The sequence below is a fragment of the Gorilla gorilla genome, chromosome 19 (assembly GCF_029281585.2).
Source record: "Gorilla gorilla gorilla isolate KB3781 chromosome 19, NHGRI_mGorGor1-v2.1_pri, whole genome shotgun sequence".
NCBI classification, from domain to species: domain Eukaryota; kingdom Metazoa; phylum Chordata; class Mammalia; order Primates; family Hominidae; genus Gorilla; species Gorilla gorilla.
Genome location: NC_073243.2, coordinates 54980170 through 55000704, shown reverse-complemented (window position 1 = coordinate 55000704; position 20535 = coordinate 54980170). Strand labels below are relative to the sequence as shown.

General features: G+C 45.4%; 1 protein-coding gene across 1 annotated transcript; it reads right to left on the bottom strand.

Moving 5' to 3' along the window:
• Positions 1-2123: 2123 nt before the first annotated feature.
• Positions 2124-5258, bottom strand: CCNO (cyclin O). Its single transcript, XM_004058846.3, has 3 exons — positions 4114-5258; positions 3332-3517; positions 2124-2832 (listed from the first exon to the last, which is right to left on the bottom strand). Exons 1-3 carry the CDS (start codon positions 4492-4494, stop codon positions 2347-2349), a joined length of 1053 nt encoding a protein of 350 aa, XP_004058894.1. The 5' UTR covers positions 4495-5258; the 3' UTR covers positions 2124-2346.
• Positions 5259-20535: the final 15277 nt, after the last annotated feature.

Below are 20535 nucleotides of genomic sequence, written 5' to 3'. Positions count from 1 at the left end.
AGACCCCAACCCCTTACAACCAAGCAGAGGGCCCTAATAATTTGTTATTTGAAACAGGTGATATGATCTTCCTCCTCCCTTTTCACCATCATAGAGCAGCTTTTACACAAATAGCTTGGGGATCACCACGTCCTTCTTCCACAGCCAAGGAGGAGAAAGTTCCTAGAAAGTTTAGCATAGCAATATGTCAGAAGAGGCATTCAAGGGGCCCAGAGTAAGGCACTCCTGGCTCTCAGAACACCTGGAAGACACACTTTGAGAGAAGTGCAAAGAAGTTTCTCTAAATTTGAGTTTGCTTTTTATTTGTATTTGTCATATGTTTTGATATACCCTAGGTGCAGGGGAACATGACAGATTTTCCCCCCAAAATTATCACTTTTTTCAACCATACAGAAAATTTGAAAAAACAGTACGATGAACAACCATATGTTCAACCCCACGCAAATTGTTATTTTCCCATATTTGCTCTCGTTTCTTTGCTCCAAGTTTTTCTGCATAGCCCCTGTCCTCCCATCACTGTGCAGGTTGCCACTAGCCTTTATTTCTTGAGGGCTTCCTATGTGCTGGGGGACCTGTGCTGGGGGATCAGTATGGACCATCTCATTAGAGCTATACTTCCACCCTACTAAATAGGCCCTATCGATATTCCCATTTTTATTTTTATTTATTTTGAGATGGAGTCTCGCTCTGTCGCCCAGGCTGGAGTGCAGTGTTGCAATTTCGGCTCACTGCAAGCTCCGCCTCCCGGGCTCACGCCATTCTCCTGCCTCAGCCTCCCGAGTAGCTGGGACTACAGGCACCTGCCACTATGCCCGGCTAATTTTTTGTATTTTTAGTAGAGATGGGGTTTCACCGTGTTAGCCAGGATGGTCTCGATCTCTTGACCTCGTGATCCGCCCGCCTTGGCCTCCCAAAGTGCTGGGATTACAGGCGTGAGCCACCGCGCCCGGCCGATATTCCCATTTTATAGATGAAACGTAGGCATAGATATGTGACTTGCTTAAGGTCACCTGGCAAATTGGATACAGAACCCACTTGCCGAATCACTATACTACCTTATAACACGTAAACTTAATCTCATTTAAGCTTTTCAATCTCATTTAGACTGACAACAACCTTGATATCAATTGTAGAGCTCAGAGAGGATATGAAATTTGCTAGAGGTGACAGAGCTGAGAGATTCAGTGCCTGCATCAGATTCGTGACAGTGAGACTGAAGACAATATGACAGGCGGAGTCAAAACTCCAGCAAGCCTCTGTCTCATTTCTCAATTTGGTTTTCTCATCTGTAAAACGATTCCTGTAACGTGACTGAGGTACAGACTGCGCTGGCTCTCCAGATGTGTTCTCTATAGTCCCTACTGAATGGGGAGCACTGAGTAAATAACTGCCACCTATCTCAGGAAGAGGGTGTTTTGAGAATTACCAGAAACCTGTAAGTGGGGGACATTTAGCAGTGTGGCTAAAAGTGGGACTCTAGACTCAGATCCCGGCTACTCCACTGTTGTTTAATGGTTCTGTGCTCCAGCATCCTCCTCTGAAAAATGGGATAATAGACTCTGCTCCATAGAGTTGCTGGAAGAATGAAATAAATGCTGAACACAGTATCTAGGACATAGTTAATGCTCAATATAGCCATTATGACTATTATGCCAGTTACTTTGGGCTCACATGTCGTAGCATGAACAGTTGGACCACGTGATTGCAGGGTAAATGGGCTCAACCTGCAATGGCTGTGACCACAGTCAAATCCTTGGTTTCCAACATGCTCCATTTGAACACGGGATTCCTCATACCTGGATATGGCTTTCCCCCACTTCTGCTTTGTGTGCCTGTGTGGTCCCCAAAGCTTCCCAGCCCCACATCTGCCTCACCAGCAAGTGCAACCCTCTGGACAGCATAGAGGTTCTATTCGAGGGTCACAGGACCCAAGCCATCAGGTAAGCCTGACTCCACTAATCTCTGGAATTCAGTATCCAGGACCTCACCTGACCTGGTGTTTCCACAGAGATCCCAATTACAGAGTGGACCCAGAGGGAAGGGAAAATCCCGCAAACGTTGCCAACCACCACCATTCCTGAGCTGAATTCACCTTCCCTCCCCGCAGACAGACACTTGCAGGATTTAGACAAACCACAACTGTTTATTGGTGAAAGACTCAGCTTCCCCATGTGCTCGCTGCAAAATAAATAAAATACCAGATGCTAGTATCGTACACTATTTACAACCTGCAGCTGACCAAGCAGGTCCTGAAGCCTTCTCTGTGGACCAGTACTGCACTCTTCTGAGGCTATGGGAGAGGTCCAGCAGCCAGGCCAGGGACTAAAAGGAAACGAAGGATCTGTTTTATTTCGAGCTCGGGGGCAGGCTGCACTTCTCGCAGATCTGAACGGGCAGCACGTGAGTCAAGGAAGTACTGTTTATGGACACCAGCAGCTGCAACTTGCCCATACAGTCCTCCAGCGCCGCCTCCGGGTGGTCTCCCAGTCGCAAGTCCACGGGCCGCGGGACCCGCAGCATGCGGTCCGCCAGCGCCAGGCAGCAGATCGCCAGGAGGGAAGGGGAGTAGCTGGTGAAGGCATAGTCGGCCAGGCTCAGCTCTGCCACCCCCCGCGCCAGGGCTTGCGCTTCCAGAGCTTCGGAGGCCTCAGCCTGCCCCGCCTCCACGCGAGCGTGTGTGAAATGCTCCAGGAAGAAGCTAATGGTGGGCGCACCCAGGGTGAAGTGCAGCTTGTGCAGCACGATGCACTCGAGGTTGCAGAGCTGCTGCCGGGAGAAGGCGCCGCAGCAGAGGGCCAGAAGCTGCTTCACGCGCGGCGGGTGCACCTCCACCTGCAACACAGGGCGCACTCAACCCCGCTTTGCGGCTTCCCGGGCCCGAGGCCCACCCCAGTATGACTCCCGGACTTTCCCCATCCCTTCCAGAGAGACAGCCGGGGCTCTGCCTCTCCATTGCTTCCACGTAAGTGACCTAGAGCGTACTTCCAGCGCAGTTGATCTAACTACTGTCCAACTAAAAAAAAAAAAAAAGCTTGGGAAATTTTGAAGGCTTTTTCGGAGACTAGACTAGAGGTGCCAAAAGAGCTATTTGGGACTGATTACAGCTATTAGTCTATTAGGCTATTTCTTTGGAAGCCGAGTGACAGGATTGTTCGTTTGTGGAGAAATTGTGAAGGCTAAGGGATATATGCGTATGCAAATGTCTGATAAAATGAGTTCTGGGAACCCAGCACTGAATCGTGCGCGCTGGAAAGACGGGCGGCCAGGGAGTGGCGGGGGAGTTTGGCTGCGTCCCCAGATGCCGCGTGTACCTGTTTGATACCCCAGGTACCTGTTTGCAAGCGATGAGCAAGGAAGTGACCCCAAGCAGCTGGAAGCAGTCTGCAGCCACCGGCGTGGTGGTGAGGAAGCGGTCCAGAGTGTTCACCGTCAGGCACAGCGACTCGAAGGAGAGGCCGAATTGGCGGTGCACCGGGATCAGCCAGCTGAGCAGCTTACAGCGGGATTCCGCCGTCACCTGCCGGGAAGGAGGGGGGAGGCGGGCCCGCTGGGCTTAGGGTGGAGAGGGACTGTGGAAGGGAAGGAAGGGCCAAGAAGAATCGGGGAGCTTCCCAGGAGAGGGGCAAGAAGATTTCAGAAAGAGAAACGCAATGGAAACTGGGAAACGCGTGGGCCGTGCTGAGCCGGAACACCGGGATTGGGACCTGGCGCTGTGCAGAGAGCGTCGTACACATTACCTCGCGTAATGGGCTCAGCAATTCAAAGGAAGGGGAGGAGTTCCATTTTGCAGATGAAGAAAGAAGCTCAGGGGTGTTAAATAACTTGCCCGAGTTCGGTAGGAGTCCAGACTCAACCCAGAAACGAATTCCTCTCTACCGTGCCCCAGTAGCCAGCTTGGGACGGGGCAAGTCCCTCAAGCCGTCTACGCTCCACTTTTCTCCATCTGTAAAATGAGGCCGGTGACGCCCCTCCACGGCCCCTTGTGCTTCGACTCGGGGCGGGAGCTGGGCTGTCGCGGGCCCGGACGCTCGGAGGGCCGACCCGGCAGGAGAGGAGAGAGCCTGGGAGGAGAGGAAGAGCGGCGGCGGGGAGCTGGCTCTACCAGCACCTCACTTGTGGCTGCCGTGCCAGCGCCTCCCGCGGGTGGAAGTGGCTCTCCTGCGCCTTGCGGAAGGCGTAGCAGCTCTGGCCGTAGTCGCGGAAGGTCTGTAGATCTAGCTGCGCCACGGGCTGGGCCGGGCCGGGCAGGGGGCTACCACCCCGCTCCGCAGAGGGGCTGTCTGCGCCGTCTGAGCCGGAGCTGGGGGACTCGAACAGGTCGCAAATGCCGGAGTCTCCCGGGAGCGGGCACGGGTTCAGGGGATGCAGCGGCTGCTTCCTCCGGAGGCGCGGACGCCTGGTCTTCTTCACCGGGGCGCGGAGGTTCTGGTCGTTGTCCCGCTTCCCCGCTCGGGCGGCGGGGCTCGAGGGGCTGGTGGGACAGGGGGTCACCATGATGCGGCCGGGTGGCCGCTTTACTACCTTCAACGACCGGGCTGCGGCGGGCAGCAAAAGCGCACTCCAAAGTGCGAAGGAGGCCGGGCTCAGAGGCTGGCGCGGTCCTAAGTACCCGGCCGGCTCTTTCTCTCTACCACACCCCCGGCCTCTCACTGGCTGAGCCCAGAGCGGCACCAGAGCCGCGATTTTCCGGCTGGAGAACCACTCGCCTCAGGGCGCAGGCAGCGCGTCGCCTCCGCGGCCTGCCGGGGGGAGGGGGAGCTGCAGCGCGCGCCAGGCACCCGCCTTTTGCGCCTGCGTCCTGCGTTACCTGGGCAACCGGAGCCCGGGTCGCTGCGGGAGCCCGGGTCACTGCGGAGCCCGGCGCACGGAGTGGGAGTAGGGCTGCGGCGGGCGCAGCCAAGCGGCTCCGCTGCGCCGGTTAAAACATTCTCCCAGGGGGCATCTCCCTGTCCTTGGCCAGATGGTCTCGACACGTGCGGGCACCTCTAACCCAGGTCGGTAATTTTGTAAAGGTCTGATCCTGAGTTCCAAACGAAAGTCGGGCTAGAATTCTGTCGACACAGGAAAAGTTTTCTTCAGTGACCCAAACAAGCAATAGTGTTAATTCGGTTGCGTTTGTCGGTTTTGTTTCAGTGGGTACCGGAGTAGCCAGTGCCCTTCCTTCCGCCAGCCTCGGGGAGCAGAGCCTCAGAAGGGCCGTTTGTGCTGCGGAATAGATTGGAGCTCCACCAGCCAGCCACGGCTTTCGCGCTCAAAACAAAACGGAAAACTGCCGGATCAACCTCAGTCGGCAAGCAAGTCTGCAGGCCGTGAAGACTTTCTCCCACACTTTTCACCCCAAGCCAAGCAAGCTGGGGCTACAGCGGTTTAAGAACATTGTTGGAAAGTTGCATTTCGAGTTTGATCGAATTGCTCACAGCCTGTTCCGTTTTAGGTCATTAGCTTCAGGCCTTCTGCCCCGCCGGCAGCCCAGTCCTTGGTTTTTCCCTGCTTCCTGCGTCCGCTCCTTCAGGGTTATAAACTCAGGGAAATTAAAGCTGGAATGGGGACGCCCAGGCCGACCGGGCATGGCAGTTTCCTCAAGGCGCCTCGGGTTTAGTCCACAGACTCCTGTCCTGGTAGAAGCTGGAGCCCTTCTGTGGCCTGAGTGAATCTTCCTGAGGGTCTCTGACCCTATAGGAGAAGGGGCTGCAGGAGCACAAGTAGCCCATAATCAACCTCACAGGCACTTAGCAATGGCAGAAAGCTCAGGTACCCTCAACCCTGGTGTTTTCCAGAGGCGAGGCTACTGGGTGCCAAACCAAGAGCAGGTTCAGCCACCTAACCTCATTCCAGAAGAAAGCTGATAAATGTGCCTGCTCAAAGTGCAAGTTTCTGTCTATGAAAATTTAGTAGATGGTGGGATGGTGTCTCCTAGAGATGCAGGTGAAAGAAAAGGAATGGATTTTGGGTTCTGACCACTGTTCCTCCTATTTCCCCATAACTCTGAGCAGGCTCTCTATTCTGCCCTAAATAATGTCATTTGGACCGGGCGTGGTGGCTCACGACTGTAATCCCAGCGCTTTGGAAGGCCAGGGCAGGTGGATCACATGAGGTCAGGAGTTTGAGACCAGCCTGGCCAACATGGTGAAACCCCGTCTCTACTAAAAATACAAAAATTAGCTGGGGGTGATAGCACACACCTGTAATCCCAGCTACTTGGGAGGCTGAGGCACGAGAATCGCCTGAACCTGGGAGGGGGAGGTTATAGTGAGCCAAGATCATGCCACTGCACTCCAGCCTGGGCAACACAGCAACACTCCGTCTCAAAAGAAAAATAAATAAATAATCTCATCTCTAACATGGGAGACGAGCTAAGAAACACTGGGAGTGGTGCCAGGCCTTACTGTCTCTCAGACTATTGTTGGGAGGAGCAACATTATGGGAGGAGCAATTGAACCTGTGGAGAAGACTCAGATACCAGACTTCTTCCTAGAGAAGCTTTCTGGGTGAGAAGAAAGAATCCAGGAATTCTGATTTTTTCATATTGGCCCAGGTGGCCAGTGTGGTAAAGTGAAAAGAGCAGGAAGTCAACTCCTTTTTCCTTTTTTTCTTTTTAAAATCTAATTATGCTTTCATCTATTTTTTTTTTCTTTTTGAGACAGAGTTTTGCTCTTGTTGCCCAGGCTGGAGTGCAATGGCATGATCTCAGCTCACCGCAACCTCTGCCTCCTGGGTTCAAGCGATTCTCCTGCCTCAGCCTCTCTAGTAGCTGGGATTACAGGCATGCGCCACCGCGCCTGGCTAATTTTGTATTTTTAGTAGAGACGGGGGTTTCTCCATATTAGGCTGGTCTTGAACTCCCAACCTCAGGCGATCCTCCCGCCTTGGCCTCCCAAAGTGCTGGGATTACAGGCGTGAGCCACCGTGCCCAGCCATCTATTTTTTTCTTTTTCTTTTTTTAAGACGGAGTCTCACTCTGTTGCCAGGCTGGAATGCAGTGGTGAGATCTGGGCTCACTGCAACCTCCGCCTCCCGAGTTCAAGTGATTCTTCTGCCTCAGCCTCCTGAGTAGCTGGGACTACAGGTGCGCACCACCACACTTGGCTAATTTTTGTATTTTTAGTAGAGACCAGGTTTCACCATGTTGGCCAGGATGGTCTTGATCTCTTGACCTCGTGATCCTACCTGCCTCAGCCTCCAGAAGTACTGGAATTACAGGCGTGAGCCACCATGCCTAGCCTATTTTTTCTTTTTTTTGAAAATCTAATTAGTGAAGTCAACTCCTGAGGGCAAAACTGTGGCTCTCTTATTGGTTATCTTAGGCAAGACATTTCCCCCTCTGAGTCTCCATTTCCTCATCTGTTAAATATGGATATTATTTGCCTTGAGGGTCAAGTAAAATAGATGTGAAAATTCAATGTCCTTTTTGAACGTAAAATAGTCGGGTCACCTTAAAGCTGTCATTGGGGAGTCAACAGTATTATCACACTGGAGCTATTCTTTTTGTTTGTTTGAGACGGAGTGTTGCCCTGTCCCCCAGGCTGGAGTGCAGTGGCATGATCTGGGGTCACTGCAACCTCCGCCTCCCAGGTTCAAGCGATCCTCCTGCCTCAGGCTCCTGAGTAGCTGGGATTACAGGCACCTGCCATCATCCCTGGCTAATTTTTGTATTTTTGTAGCGACAGGGTCTCACCATGTTGGCCAGGCTGGTCTTGAATTCCTGACGTCAGGTGATCTGCCCGACTCGGTCTCCCAAAATGCTGCGATTACAGGCTTGAGCCACCGCGCCCGCCACACTGGAGCTATTCTGAAAAAAAAGCACCATCATTTGATCCATCTGTGGACGTGAGACTGTCTTTGCACCATGCTGAAAATGCTTTGCACTCCCAGGGAGTTTGCCTATAGTTAGAGTCAATTCCCAACAGGTGGTGCTTGAGCTTTGGCTTGATGGACGTATTCCTCAGTCTTCTGGAATGCCTTCTGTGCCAGGTGCTGGGTCTAAAACTGTAAGACTGCACGGCCCTGCCCTCACAGAGCTGCATAGTAGTTGGGGGAACAAAGAACCACTTGTTGCACTTGTTTAAATGATTACTGCGTGGTAAAGGATTATTGATAGAGGCTTTACTGGATTTAGGGTTGACAGATAAAATACAGGACACAGGGTTAATTCGAATGTCAAATAAAAAAATGTTGAGCATTGAGTATGTCCCAAATATTGCATGGGACGTATTTACAAGAAAAAACTATTCATTAGTTAGTATATTATAGCAGGGAACATATTATACTAAAAGGTGATGTGTTGTTTATCTGACATTCAAATTTAACTGGGCATCCTGACATCTGGCAGCCCTGATGTCACAGAAACCCATAGTAGGAGCAATTAGCCTGGCCTGGAAAGGCTTCCCAAAGCAAGTCGTAGTTAACTACGACTTCCCAAAGCAAGTCTTTTATTTAAAAAATTACTTTAAGGCTGGGTGTCCTGGCTCACACCTATAATCCCAGCACTTTGGGAGGCTGAGGTAGGCGGATTGCTTGTGAATGGTGAAACCTGTCTCTACTAAAAATACAAAAATTAGCTGGGCGTGGTGGCGGGTGCCTGTAACCCCAGCTACTCGGGAGGCTGAGGCAGAGAATTACTTGAACTCGGGAGGTGGAGGTTGCAGTGAGCCGAGATCATGCCACTGCACTCCAGCCTGGGCAACAGAGCGAGACTCTGTCTTCAAAAACAAAAACAAAAACAAAAAAAAGAAAAATAGAAGAATTAATCAGGCTGAGAATACATGTAGGTGGCAGGAGAAGGACGCAGGCAGAAACGGAAAACACTTAAACTGAAAACAGAAAACACTTAAATTGAAACTTAAGAAACTATTAAAATAATTCAGGTGAGAGATGATGGTGCCTTGAACCAGGATAGTAGGTAGTAGAGATGGTGAGAAGTGATTAGATTCTGGATATATTTTGAATATAGGCCAACAGAATTTGGTATAAAGACATAGGGGCTGGGCACAGTGGCTCACATCTGTAATCCCAGCACTTTGGGAGGCCAAGGTGGGAGGGCTGCTTGAGGCCAAGAGTTCAAGACCTGCCTGCGAGACACTGCCTCTACAAAAAATCCAAAAATCACAGAATTAGCTGGGCGTGGTAGCTGGTGCCTGTAATCCCAGTTGCTTGGGAGGCTGAGGTGGGAGGATTCCTTGAGCCTAGGAGGTTGAGGCTGCAGTGAGCTATGATCAAGCTACTGCACTCCAGCCTGGGTAACAGACCGAGACCCTGTCCCAAAAAAGAGAAAGATACAGGGTATGAGAGAAAGAGTCAAGGATGATCCCAGATTTTCTGACATGAATAATTGAAGATATGAAGTTGTTATTAGCTGAGATGGAAAGGATTGAGGGAAGGAAAAGGTTTTATGGAGAAGATAAGGAGTTTGAGTCTGTTATGCTTGAGACATCTTCCAGGCATCCACATGGGGAGGTAAAACAGGTATTTGAATACACAAATTGAGAGTTCAGGTGTGAAGTCTGGGATAGAGATGTGAATTTGGGTGTTAGCAATGAATAAGGGTAAATACCATAAATGACATTAAACAACGAATTTTGTGTCTCCCTCCATCTCACCACAGTGTTTTTCTCATGTTCCACTGCCTCTTTGTAGAATGCACTGTTGAAACCCAATTCAATGTAGTTTTAGACAGGACATATAATGAAGTGATATTCCTGCACATCTCTTGGTCCTGTGCTCCACCTTCTAGAGATTTTAAAGCAAGACTGTCAGAGATATCAGTGCCACGTTTTCCTCTCCTCGGTATTTGTAGTTGGTATGAACAATATGGTCCAAGTTAAAAGCATTTTATTTTCCCCATGAAAAGTCTTTAAAATTAATTTCTGTTTACTAATCTCTCTGGGACCTGGGCCCAGTGCTCCTTAAATGCACTAGGTAAACCTAAAATACTTTAAAAATGTAAAACCAAATTAAACTCAGGCTTCTACAGCAAAAGCTGCTTAGCCACGATTTGACCTGTTTGTTTTCAGGTATGGTTTATGAAATCTGCAAGGCAATATTAACATGATGGAACCAGAGGGTTTTTTTTTAATTCCAGTTTGGCACTTCAGTTTGAGACAAAAGCCCCCACCCTCACCGTGTTCCAGCTGTATGATGGGGGCTGAAGTAGGAACAATGCATTTACTGACAGTGCCTTGTTTTAGCAAACAAAGTAGGTTGCCATCTAAATGTGAACGTTTGCTAGCACCTTAAAATAATGTTTAAACTCAGTTTTGATGTCACTAAAAATTCTAATATTTACTTAAGACTCTATTTTCTATTAATGTATTTAAGCATCAAAATTGAGACATATAACTTGAAGTCAGACAAGTTTTGCTGGTATTTAGTACACAAAGGGCAGGCATTTTTAGCACATTTTAAAAACCCGGACGTTTGACTTACACGTCTAAATGTCCACCTGGGAAAAAGGCTATCTCTTTGTTACCTGCCTTCCTGGAGTTTTGCCAATCCCCAGTTCACTAAAAGTTCAGCACACACGCTGAAGTGCACTGCTTCTCTCCTCATGCATAGATGTGCTTTTTCTCCCAACTCTCCTCAGATTCCCTCCTATCTGTGGCAATCTGCCCGGCACAGGCAGTACTGTGCAGTGGTTAAGAGCTTTGGCTCTGGAGTTTGACTTCTGGAGTTCAATCCTGTCTGCAGTATACTAGCTCTGTGAACGTGGGCAAGTTATTCAACCTTTTTATTTCTGTTGCTCTAGTGTTTAAAAAATTGGGATAGTAAGGGTATCCTATAAGATTGTTATAAGGATTAATGAAGACATATAATACGTTCATGTAGTTTTCAATATCAGTTGCTGCTATAATTATGTTTTTTTTTCTAGCTAAGGTATAAGGTATATGTGTCTTTGTCGTCCAGGGTGGTTGGGAAACTAATACCTGTTTTTTGGTTTCTTATAGGGAGTGTGTGTATTTATAGTTGCAAAGAGGCTACTATTCATATTATAGTTCCACTGGACTTTGAGATCTGAAGCTGGTCTTTGAGTACTGAACTAAAGGTCTAGCCCTCCAAATAAACATCACCTGGTGTAACATTTAAGTTTTACTTCTTTTTTTTTTTTGAGACAGGGTCTCACCAGGCTAGAGTGGCACCATCAGGGCTCACTGCAGCCTCCTCACCTGCTCCCCCTAACTGGGCTCAAGCAATCCTCCTGCCTCTGGGGACTACAGGCACATGCCACCATGCCTGGCTAATTTTAGTATATATTTTTTTTTATAGACGGGGTCTTGCCATGTTGCCCAGGCTGGTCTTGAACTCCTGGGCTCAAGTCATCCACCCACCTCAGCCTCCCAAAGTTCTGGGATTACAGGCATGAGCCACTGTGCCTGGCCCAAGAAATTTTACTTCTGTAAAGGTTAAGTCTCTTTGCCATATTCAGATGCTGGGTGGAAAGGTCTCCAGCAGCAACCTCTGTCCTTCCAGGGTCTGGATCAGAAGAACACATCAAGAACTAAAAGGTAGTAAGCGCTGCAGCATAATTATGCTTGAAGCCAGCCCAGGCCTCAACTCTGTTATGGTGTGGGATACTAAGTGACTTGTTTCAGTGGGCCTTGCAAGCATTTCGTCAAACTGTGATGGTAGCCTGATGCTTACTCTGCTGGATTCCCTTTAGATGGTGGTGTTGCCCATGTAGACTCAGGGCTGTGAGGAGCAAGGAACCTTCCTGATACTGTGTGTGTAACATTTAGTGTATTGCAATTTACTTATGATATGGTCAAGATTTTGTTATACTATCAAACTTGTTTTGGGTATTATGTAGCTTCATTATACCATACACCAAGATATAGGGAGCAGAATCTCATCTGAAGAATGAGGTCATTCTTGGTGTCATTTGCTTGGAGAAAAAGTGAGCTTTCTAGAAAAGGAGCCAGAATAAAGGGAAAGATGTTGGTAATTTGCGGGAAGGAAATCTCTTTCTTGGGTTTGCCACTCCCCTGCATCCCCATACCCCACCCTGGTATTGGGGTATCCAGGAGATTTGCTCTTCATTGTCAATGGTGAGTTTGAAAGTGATAAGCTGCAGATTTTGTGATATTCTCAGAATAGGGAAGTATAACACAAAACCAAGAGACTGTTAAAAAAAAAAAAAGATTTAGCTGGGCACAGTGGCTCAGGCCTGTAATTCCAGCACTTTGGGAAGTCAAGGTGGGCAGATCACAAGGTCAAGAGATTGAGACCATCCTGGCTAACACGGTGAAACCCCGTCTCTACTAAAAATACAAAAATTAGCTGGGTGTGGTGGCGCATACCTGTAGTCTCAGCTACTCGGGAGGCTGAGGCAGGAGAATCGCTTGAACCTGGGAGGCGGAGGTTGCAGTGAGCCGAGACTGTGCCACTGCACTCCAGCCTGGCAACAGGGTAGGACTCCGTCTCAAAAAAAAAAAAAAAAAGATTTGTAAATTTGATTATGAAAAGTAAAAAAAAAAAGTTGAAACTAGAAAAATACTTTAACTTATATCACAGATATAGGCATAATTTTCTTTACCTTGATCTTAGCCAAAAGGCCGAGAAGCAATTGGCATAATTTTCTTAAGATATAAAAAGCTCTTATAAATCAGTATGAAAAAGTGTGACACTCTTAACTGAAAAATGAACAAATATTTGAATAGTTTACAAGAAAAATGTCCTATATGAAAAGATGCTGAAACTCAGAAAAATCCAAACTTTTATCATAATTGATAACAATCCAAACATTTGATAAGAGGATATAGGTTATCAATATGTTGTTGGTTGCAATATAAATTACAACCATTTGGAAGACAATTTGGCAAGATCTGTAAACATTTAAAATGCACCTAGTCTTTAGCTCAGCAGTTCTACTTCTGGATAGTTAGTATACATCAATGCAAAATGACTTTATAAAACTATATTTATTGCAATATCCTTGTTAGAAGTAAAACATTGATTGTCTTCAATAAGAGACATCCAAAAAATAGAATATTATGCGGTCATTGAAAAGAATGAGGCAAATGTTTTTGTACTGATGTGGAATGATTTTCGTGACGTTTTTGGTTGTTGTTTTGTTTTTGTTTTTGTTTTTTTGAGATGAAGTCTCGCCCTGTTACCCAGGCTGGAGTACAGTGGTGTGATCTCAGTTCACTGCAGCCTCACTGCCTCCTGGCTTCAAGCGGTTCTCCTGTCTTAGGCTCCCGAGTACCTGGGATTGCAGGCATGCACCACTACAACTGGCTACTTTTTGTATTTTTAGTCAAGATGGGGTTTTGTCATGTTGGCCAGGCTGGTCTCGAACTCCTGACCTCAGATGATTCGCCTGCTTCGGCCTCCCAAAATGCCGGGATTACAGGCGTGAACTACCGTGCTGGCCCCAGATTTTCAAAATAGAGGATTGAAATAAAGTAAGGTGCAAAATAGCATGTCTAATATGTTGTCACTTGTATAAAAGATATATATGTATATATGTGTACATGTATATACACATATGCACACATCCTTGCATGTGCATTGAATCTCTCTAGACAGATACACAAGTAACTGGTTACACTGGCTGTCTTTGGAGAGAAGATTTGGCAGATTAGGAGACAGAAATAAGAGGAAGAGGGACTTTTTACTGTGTACCTTCATCTACCTTTTTAATTTTGAGCTGTATGGATATGTCATTTGTTTTAAAAATGACACTGTTCATATGCAGCTGGCTGAAAGAGAGCAGGGACCCTAGGTGAGGCCTTTAAGGTGGTAATAGCTATTATATATGGATATCAGAAAATAGTGGATGGAATAAAACAGCACCTGGGCACCCCAGGAGCAAAACTGTGTAACTTTGTATGCGAGACTGTGCTATAGTGTGGATATTTGTCCCTGCCCAAATATCATGTTGAATTGTAATCCCCAGTAATAGAGTTGGGGCCTGGTAGGAGGTGTTTGGATCATGGGGGCAGATCTTTCATGGCTTGGGGTGCTGTCTTTGTGATAGTGAGTTCTCATGAGATCTGGTCTTTTAAAAGTGTGCAGCACCTCCCCCACTCCCACTCTGTCACCTCTCTCTCTCTCGCTCGCTCGCTCGCTCCTGCTTTCACCATGTGATGTGCCTGCTCCCCTTTGCCTTCTGCCATGATTGTAAGCTTCCTGAGGCCTCTCTAGAAGATAAGCAGATGCCAGCACCATGCTTCCTGTACAGCCTGCAGAACTGTGAGCCGATTAAACCTCATTTCTTTATAAATTATTCTGTCTCCAGTATTTTTTGAAATAGCAATGCAAGAATAGCTTAATATAAGCTGGTTTTCCTTTTTGTTTTGGAACTTGGATTATATCAATGAATAGAACAGACAAACATCCCTGCCTTTGTGGAGCTTATATGGGGTGATGGTGCAGGGAAAGAGAACCAGTACAGGCTCTGGGGCATTGGGAATGCCAGTGGGCAGGTTGTGGCATTAAATAGGCTAGTCATTGGAAAGGTAACACTTGAGCAGAGACCCCTAAGAAGTGGAGGAGTTGGCCATGTGGACATCTGTGGGTATACTAGCCAGCGAAACTAGCCAGTGCAAAAGCTCTGAGGCATGGGCAGCCCAGGGTGTGGAAGACCAGCAAGGCGGCCAGTGTGGCTGGAGTAGAAGTGAAAAGAGTAGCAGATGAAGTCAGAGAGGCAATAGGGCAGATCGTGTAGATGCTGTTATCATTAACATTTGCTGGGTTCTTTAGCTTATAAAGTTGTACGTGATATTTTATTGTAGCTTTGCATCATTATCTCAACCATATGAGATAGGTATGACTATTGTCCTCATTTACAGGTGAGAGAACAAGTTCAGATTAAGGAGCTTGCTTGAAGATGCAGCTAGTAAGTGGAATATTCAGTATTTAAATTCAAGTGTATGATTCCAGTTTGGACATTCACCCCTGTGCTGTTCTGTATTTATTAAATGTGAAGGGAGAACTAAGGAAAGGCTTTAAGTCCGTCCTCAGGCCACTGCTTTGAAAGGAGAGCTTTGCCAAGGGACAGAGCCCCCAGAGGAAGGAGAAGCCAACAGGGTCAGAGCTGGTTGCACTTTCTTGTGACAAATCTGGGAGGCTCTGAGATATGTTATAGCAAGACAGGCAGAATCCCCTTGCCCAAGTATGTGCCGGCGGGTAAAAATTGAGCTAGACTTGGGCATAGAGTAAAGGAAGCAAGGCTTTAAGGCCAAAGAAAGCATAAAGCTATCTGGAGTGAGACGGCCACAGAGTGCCATCTAATTTCCATGAACCAGCCACCTTTTAGGTGGTGATCACATAAGGAAGTGACAGTTTACTTCACTTTTCAGAGAGAGCTCTGGTGCTGAATAGATGAGCTTAAATTGGCCAAAGAGTGCAAATTCTTATATCTGGCAGTCTTGCTGGGAGTGAAGAGAAGATCTCTGAAACCAGGCTGGCCTCAGGAGTGAGAGAAGTTTGTGCCGTTGTTCTTGAGCCATGGCTATTAGCCTGTTGAAAAATACAGCTTATCTTTCCACCTTCCATTTCTGGTACAAATATATATTTTACATGAAGTAGAAGATCTAAGATATAACATGAAAGGAAGCTCTTAAAAATTTCTCTGGTTACTAGAATGTAACTGTACTTGGACACTATAGTTGTCTATCTCTGTTCCTCCACAACCAATATTTAATGAGTACCTGCTAAGTACCAGGCATCGCTCTAGGTTTGCAGCAGTGGATAAGACACACAAGGCCCCTGCTTGCGTACAGCTGGGAGTGGATAGGCTGAAAATAAAAAAGTGAGCCATATCAGACAGGAATACATTCTTAAAATAGATTTAAAAGTGTGGTGGCCTAGAGTGTGAATGGGTATCTACTTTAAATTGCATAGCCAGGGATGCCTCTTTGAAGAAGTTCTTGTGTGTTGCTAGTGTTTGCAAGTCCACATGTCAGTTTTTTTCTTTTAATGTTGTGCAAATCTATTCCCTAAGTGAAATTTCTCATAATGTTGAGAATATGTTTTTCTTTGGGGAGCAACATTTTCTGGTGGGCAGGAATCCTACAAATATTTAGATACTGATAGTTAAATCCTCTAAAAATAATTACTTCAAGGTAACCTGCAAAGGAGTAGTAGTGGGAAGTGGGCTTACTGTATACAATGAATATCCCAACTAAATGCAAGCTAAAGCTAATGCATCTCTGTGTTGTTGTTATTGATAATATTTATGATGATTTTAAATAATGAGCATCCAGAGATGTTCAAGGAGAAAGAACTCCTTATACCCAGGGGGGCATCATATATTAACATAACCTCAGCAGATCTATCCTGTCTTTTATTTCTCTACCACACAGAAAACAAAGAGGGCAGCAATTAGTATCTTCAGACTATGGTAAGATAAACCCCTGTTCCAAATGTAAAGCAAAGCCGTCCTATTGAAAAGCAACAAAAAGGAAGGCTGAAGGGCAGCACACAATGTGTAATGTGCCTACTTGGATGTCAAATCATAGGGTACAGATCAAAACAGAGCAGCCGTTGAGGGCTGCCTCGTCATATGCTGCTTAGAGTTTATGAGAAAAGGCATCAAGGGCCTGCAGTTAACAAAAGCACTCAGCGTGTGGCAGATTGGGCAGCTCTGTTGAGAGGTAGGATTTGGTCTATAGTTTGTTCAACTATACAGATTTGAAATAAATGGATGGATGGAGTGGCTAGGCTTTTTTTTCCTGTGGAAGATCTGGATGTTAAAGGTATATCATTCAGGAAAAATGTTTCCCAGTACCTTCAGAGTGACTGAAAAATTCCTAACCTGCATTTCCATATTATTATCATATCTGCTGCTTCTGTATCAGTTTGCTGGAATACACATATGAACCATTTAGGGAACTCAATTCTGTCCTGTTGGTCTATATGTCTGTCTTTATGCCATACCATACTGTTTTGATTAACGTAGCTTTGTAATATGTATGAAATCAGGAAGTGTGAAGTCACTAGCTTTATTGTTGTTTCTCAAGATTATTTCGGCAATCAGTCTTTTGTGGTTCCATATACATTTTAGAATTGTTTTTTTCTATATGTGTAAAAAATGCCATTTGGATTTTGATAGGGATTGCATAGAGTCTATAGACTGCTTTGGGTCATATGGACAATATTAAGTCTTCTAATCTGTGAACATTTCTGTTTATTTGTGTCTTTAATTTCTTTCAGCAATATTTTGCAGTTTTCAATGTATAACTCTTTCTCCTCCCTTGTTTAAGTTTATTCTTAAGTATTTTACTCTTTTTGATGCTATTATAAATGGGATTGCTTTCTTAATTTCCTTTGTGGATTGTTAGTGTGTACAAACAACTAATTTTTGTATGTTGGTTTCATATGCTGGAACTTTGTTGAATGTATTATTTCTAACAGTTTTTGTGGAATCATTAAAGTTTTCTACATATAAGATCATGTCATCTGTCATCTGTGAACAGAGTTTTACTTCTTCTTTTTAAATTTAGATGCCTTTTTTCTTTTTCTTGCCTAATTGCTTTAGCTAGTACTCCAGTACTATGTTGAATAGCATGGCAAGAGTGGGTATCCTTGTCTTGGTCCTATTTTTACAAAAAAAGTTTTTAGTTTTTCATCAATGAGTGTGATGTTACCTGTGGGATTTTCATATATTATTTTTATTATATTGATGTAATTTCCTTCTATTCCTAGTTTGCCATTTTTAAATAGGATTGTCTTTTTATTATTGAGTTGTAAGAATTCTTTATATCTTCTGTATACAAGTCCTATATCAGGCGTATGATTTGCAAGTAGTTTCTCCTGTTTTGTGGAGTTGTCTTTTCACTTTCTTTCTTTCTTTTTTTTTTTTTTTTTTGAGACAGAGTCTTGCTCTGTTGCCCAGGCTGGAGTGCAATGGTGCAATCGTGGCTCACTGCAACCTCTGCCTCCTGGGTTCAGACAATTCCCATGCCTCAGCCTCCCAAGTAGCTGGGACTACAGGTGCATACCACTATGACTGGCTAATTTTTGTATTTTTAGTAGAGATGGGGTTTCAGCGTGTTGCCCAGGCTAGTCTCGAACTCCTGACCTCAAGTGATCCACCTGCCTCAGCCTCCCAAAGTGCTGGGATTGTCAGAGGCATGTGAACCACAGCAACTCCATAATGAATGGGTAAAATGAGGCTGAAACCTACTGGGCTGCATTCCCAGATTGTTAAGGCATTCTAAGTCACAGAGTGAAATAGGAGGTTGGCATAAGATACAGGTCATAAAGACCTTGTTGTTAAAACAGGTTGCAGTAAAGAAGCCGGTTAAAACTCACCAAAACAAAGATGGCAATGAGAGTGACCTCTGGTCATCCTCACTGCTACACTCCCACCAGCGCCATGACAGTTTACAAATGCCATGGCAACATCAGGAAGTTACCCTATATGGTCTAAAAAGGGGAGGCATGAATAATCCACCCCTTGTTTAGCATATCATCAAGAAATAACCATAAAAATGGGCAACCAGCAGCCCTTAGGGCTCCTCTCTCTATGGAGTAGCCATTCGTTTATTCCTTTACTTTCCTAATAAACTTGCTTTCACTTTACGCTATGGACCTGCCCTAAATTGTTTTTTGCGTGAGATCCAAGAACCCTCTCTTGGGGGTCTGGATCAGGACCCCTTTCCTGTAATAGAATTACGGGTGTGAGCCACCGTGCCCGGCCCCTTTTCACTTTCTTGATGGTGTCCTTTGAAGAACAAGTATTTTTATTATATTAATAATTAAATTGTCTCCAGCTTTATTGAGGTATAACTGACAAATAAAAATTATATTTATTCAAGGTGTACAAAGTGATATGATCTATGTTTACACTATATAATGATTACCACAATCAGAGTAATTCATCCTTTGCCACACAGTTAACATCTTTCATGTATGTGAGATGAGGATACTTAAGATTGCTCTCTCAGCAAATTTCAGGTAAACAATATATTATTATTAACTATAATCACCATGCTGTATACTAAATCCCCAGAACTTATTCATTTTATAACTAGAAGTTTGTACCTTTTGATCAATATTTCCCTATTTCCTCTACCTCCTGGAAACTGTTCAACTCTGCCTATGTGAGTTTGACTTTCTTAGATTCCACATATAAATGGGATCCTTCAGTATTGGACAATTATTTTTAATTTTGATGAAGTACCATTTTTTTTCTTTTGTTTCTGGTGCTTTTGGTGTCACATCTAAGAAATCACTACTTAATCCAAGGTCCTAAAGATTTACTCCTATATTTTCTTCTAAGAGTATTGTAGTTTTAGTTTTTACACTTAGCTCTTTTTTGTTTGTTTTCGATGTAGTTGTTGTTTGTTTGTTTTTTTGAGACAAGGTCTCACTTTGTCACCTAGGCTGGAGTGCAGTGGCGTGATCTCTGCTCATTGCAACTTCAACTTCCCAGGGTCAAGTGATCCTCCCACCTTAGCCCCCCAAGTGGCTGGGACAACAGGTGTGCAGCAACACACCCTGCTAATTTTTGCACTTTTTTGTAGAGATGGGATTTCATCCTGTTGCCCAGGCTGGTCTCAAACTTATGGGCTGAAGCAATCCACCTGCCTTGGCTTCCCAAAGTGCTGGGATTACAGGCATGAGCCACCACGTTCAGCCTACACTTAGCTCTATAGTCCACTTTAATTTCTGTACATGGCATGAGGTAAGGGCCCAAATTCATTCTTTTGCATGTAGCTAACCAGTGGTTATCCATAGCTATCCATGGTATCCACCATTTGTTGAAAAGATTATTGCACCATTGACACCCTTGTTGAAAATTAGCAAACCATAGACACATGGGTTTGTGTCTGAACTTTTAATTCTATCTACCAGTGCTCCTCAATTTACAATGGGGTTATGTCCTGATAAAGGTATCATCAACTGAAAATACTGTAATCATACTGCATATCGCTAGCCTGGGAAAATATGAAAACAAAATTTGAAGTACAGTTTTTACTGAATGCATTTCACTTTCACATCATTGTGAAGTCAAAAAATTTTAAGTCAAACCATCTTAAGTCAGAGGCTGTATATGTCTATCCTTGTGCCAATTAATATTTTACACCCCCCAAATACTTTTTTTTTTTTGAGACGGTGTCTCAATGTCATCCATACTGGAGTGCAGAGCAGCATGATCTCAGCTTCTTGCAATCTCTGCCACCCTGGCTCAAGTGGTCCTCCCACCTCAGCCTCCTGAATAGATGGGACCACAGGTGTGTACCACCACACCCAGCTACTTTTTTCTATTTTTGGTGGAGACAGGGTTTTGCCATGTTGCTCAAGCTGGTCTTGAACTCCTGAGTTCAAGTGATCCTCCCACTTCAGCCTCTCAAAGTATTAGGATTATAGCCATGAGCCACCACACTGGCTCCCAAATACTTTTTGGCCATATTTCAAGATGGCAATTTGGAGGGGCTGCACACTACAGGTAATTGCTCTGAAAAACTGTCATTTTATGGGGGAGATTTGCATCTGTAGAGGAAATCTATATTAGTGAAGTAAACCCCAGATGCAAACAGGCTCTCTCTGAGGCCCCTCCTTATCTGCCTTATCCAGATCTAGGAAAGATTA

Bases quoted from the DNA above. Each gene is read 5' to 3' on its own strand.
- CCNO (XM_004058846.3), bottom strand. From the start codon at position 4,494: ATGGTGACCCCCTGTCCCACCAGCCCCTCGAGCCCCGCCGCCCGAGCG. The intron at 3,518-4,113 runs GTGAGGTGCTGG...CCTTCCCGGCAG, and splicing joins CGCTGGCACGGCAGCCACAA to GTGACGGCGGAATCCCGCTG. The intron at 2,833-3,331 runs GTACCTGGGGTA...CCTGTGTTGCAG, and splicing joins TGCTCATCGCTTGCAAACAG to GTGGAGGTGCACCCGCCGCG.